General features: G+C 53.8%; 1 protein-coding gene across 1 annotated transcript in view; it reads right to left on the reverse strand.

Moving 5' to 3' along the window:
- The window catches only part of FLVCR1 (feline leukemia virus subgroup C cellular receptor 1), a gene marked incomplete at its 5' end in the record, with an annotated part of 18979 nt that extends 15447 nt beyond the window's left edge, over nucleotides 1-3532 (reverse strand). Inside the window, 2 exons of the mRNA XM_012734201.1 lie at nucleotides 731-875; nucleotides 3092-3532. Of these exons, the coding sequence (XP_012589655.1) occupies nucleotides 731-875; nucleotides 3092-3532 (586 nt within the window). The remainder of the gene's footprint in view (nucleotides 1-730; nucleotides 876-3091) is intronic.
- Nucleotides 3533-3536: the final 4 nt, after the last annotated feature.

Here is a 3536-nt window from a genome sequence, read left to right on the forward strand (position 1 = left end):
TCTCATCTTCCTCTGCTTCCCCCCCAAGGACATCAGCTCAGGGACCTGAATAAACCTTCCTGTCTTTCCCCGGAAGCAAAAAGCATTTCCCAGAAAAAATAAACTTAAAAGAGCAGACCTTCCCGAACTGTCCTCCAAACGGATGGTGCTGCTGACTGTGACTGAGCTTCAAGAGACAGGCCCAGGCGCGGACTCGGGGCGGTGAGGCAGCGACATGAGGCTGGCAGGGGCTGAGCAAGCAGACAGTCCCACAGAGTCAGCTGGGGCTGAACAGCCGGCCGCTGCCCAGGCCTAGTCTCTGCTCCACGAATTCTGAAGCAGTTAAATGGGGTCCTTGAGGGCTTGTCGTCCCAGAGGCAGGGCGGAGCCGTGGGGACCCCTTCCAGGCCTGACTCGGACAGGTCCCCGGACCAGGTCAGCGTAAAGTGCAGACCGTGGCTAAAAACATGCAAGGAAGAAGCAGGTCATGCCTGAAGTTCAACCAGCTGCTACAGGGAGCATGAGTTAGTAGGGAGCTAAGCAGCTGACCCGTCTCGCTTCTCCTAGAGTGGGAAAGCAGGTGCTGGGGACAGGGTGGCCAGGACCGTCACTACCCGAGCCAGCCCCAGCTCGGCAAGAACAACACGAGCCGGAGACACCGGAGATAGCAACAAAAATCCTCGGGGTTGGTTATTTTTTTGCTCCCGCGGGTCATGCACTGATCTACGGTTTCTGAACAACATGCACTTACCGATGAATGTTAAAATCAATAAAAGGGTGGAGACCGCAGCTGTCCCGTAAAACATGGTGCGGATGTTATGAGCCAGGAGACTTGTGTCGTTCTGCGTGTTGGGAACCAAGACTGGAGGCAGCAGAAAGCCGATGGCCGTGCCAAGCTGTGAAGCAAACAGGTAGATGAACAGCCTTCGTTACGAAGAAAAAGCTCGGACTGACTGGACCCAAGACACAGGGGAGCCCGTGGGTGTGATGTGCTTTTGTAAGCTCTAAATAAAGCACCAGGTTCCTTCTTAGGGAGGTAATGCTGGCGACAGTGGACGTTTTTGCAAACCACGTGTCTGACAAATGACCAGGTTTCAGAATAGGGAAAGACACAAGGTGCCACGCTGCACACACGAGAGCTCCTGTCATCACAACATTGGAACGTAAAAGCGTTGGCCAGGGAACCTGTACATGGCTGGTGGGACTGTGAAGCACAGCACGCCCATGGCCACTAGCAGCGAGGACAGGACACGAGGCAACATGATTCAGCCCGAAAAAAGAAGCACACGGCTGACCACGTGGAGGGACCAGAAGATGTCCGTGAACGCGGCCAGATACAAAAGGCCTCGTATTGAACGGGTCCGTTTACGTGAAAGGTCCTGCAGCAGTAAAGCCACAGGGATGGAGCCAAAGTTCTCAGGGGCTGGAGGCCGGGGCAAGGAGGGGTTTTTCGGGGCGGTGACTGGTCTGGAACTGGCTGGAGAACGTGTTGCCAGCACTGGATATTGCCCCAAGCCCTGACGGTGCGTTTAAATGGCTCAGTGGACGTGTGAATTTCACACAAGTAAGAGTAATGAGGCCCAACATGATCATGGCAAGAGAAATAGAACCAGAGTATTCAAGGAGAGTCGGTGGAGGGGGAGGACAGATTTTGGGGGGCTGGAGGGCAGGGGCAGGGACAGTTTTAAAGATGGAAGCCGAGGGCCTCCCTGGTGGCGCATAAACGGGTTAAGCTCTCACCAGCCACTTCTGCGCGAGTTCGATTCCCGGCCCGGGAGGTGACCCACAGGACGCAGCAGACCTCTGCTGACTGGCCCGCTGCTCCCCTCAGCAGTGGACTTCATCCGTCGGCCTGTTCTGCTCCCCACTCTGTCTCTGGGGAATCCTCTCACCCACCCCTGCACCTCTGGCTTGTACCCCAGTTTTGTATGCATCGATAAATCTTTAAAAAGAGAATGTTGAATAGACGGTATAAATCTAAACTATTGTAAGAAGCAAGCAGCTCCCTTCCAAACATGCAAAAGAAGCAACCAAAATATCAATCACAGATTATTCTGCAAACGCAGCTGCATTTCAAGCTACCCCTTCTGACCTTCCAGGGAAGGAAATAAATTATAAAGTCATAAGCATGTAGCCTTTTTGTGGATTTTCAATAAATCTTACTGTGCTCTGGAAACAGATGTCAGGCTAGGAGAAAGTCTTTTTAAGTAGCTACAGGGAGTGATCTATGTTAAAGAGAGAAGTTGAGTCTTTGAAACAAAATATCTTTATATATATATGTATATATATAATGAGTTTATTTTCACATCATTTTGCACATTTTTTTTTCATCTCAATTGTAATCCCCGTGGGCTTCCCATTAACGAGTCACCCTTAGGCGGAATTAGCTACATTTACACACAGTAGCAAAGGACTTAACCTGCAGATTTTTTTTTAAGATTTATTTATTAATAAGTAAATAGAACTGGAGTGCAGGCCAGAGGTGCAGGGGCGGTGAGAGGACTCCCCAGAGACAGAGTGGGGAGCAAAACAAGCAGATGTACTGAAAGACACTGCTGTGGGGAGCAGCAGGTGGTCAGGAGAGGTCTGCTGCGCCCTGTGGGTCCCCTCCCTGGCCGGGGATCGAACCCATGTTAGAGGTCTGCGGACAGCTTCATAATCTGGTGCTTTAACGCACTGTGCCACCAGGGAGAGCCCTGCCTTGCAGGTTTTAAATTATTGAGTCGGTGTGCAACTCACATGGCAGAAAAATAACAGCAGCAGCAATACACAAAACACTCCCCAGGCAATGGACTTCAAGGCGAGGCGGCCAGGAAACCACCTTTTACAGTGGATTCTGGGCCTGACTTTTCCTGTTCGGAGCGTCCACCTGCCTGTTCTGCTCCCCACTCTCTCTAGTGAAGCCTCTCACCGCCGCTGCATCTCTGGCCTGTACCCTAGTTTTGTATGCATCAATAAGTAAGTCGGGGGGGGGGACCCCTATCACCCCACACAGCCCCCTGTTTAGGACTGCCTCTCCCCTGGCCTTCACTCCAGACACCCTCCTCGGGGGACCCCACCTTACCGCGATGACCTGCTTGGTCCTTCCAGGATCCCCACTTCCCTTCCTCACCTGATTGCCCAGCACGGCGGTGGCACAAGCGGTGGACACCTCCTTGGGCCCGAACCACACCGAGGCGATGCGGGAGGGCAGTCCCAGGATAAACACCTGGGCCACGGAGCACAGGCACTGACCCAGCATGGTGACCCAGAAGAGGTGCGGCCCCACGCTGAAGCACTTGACACAGGCGCCCAGGCAGTTGAGAGCGGAGCCCAGCAGGGAGCTGACCCGCAGTCCTCGGGTGGACAGCAGCCAGGTGGCCGGGAAGATGAGGGGCACGTAGGCCAGCATGTACACCATGGACAGCCAGTCGATGTGCAGCGACGAGACGCCGTAGAAGCCCTCGAACACGTTGCTGATGATGCTGTACTGGATCCACTGGAAGGAGTTGACCAGCGAGGACAGGCTGAAGATGAGCAGCACGGCGAAGCGCCGCCTGGACAGCGCCGTGCGCGGC

The sequence above is a fragment of the Condylura cristata genome, unplaced genomic scaffold (genome assembly GCF_000260355.1).
Source record: "Condylura cristata isolate star-nosed mole 26May11 unplaced genomic scaffold, ConCri1.0 scaffold00050, whole genome shotgun sequence".
NCBI classification, from domain to species: Eukaryota; Metazoa; Chordata; class Mammalia; order Eulipotyphla; family Talpidae; genus Condylura; species Condylura cristata.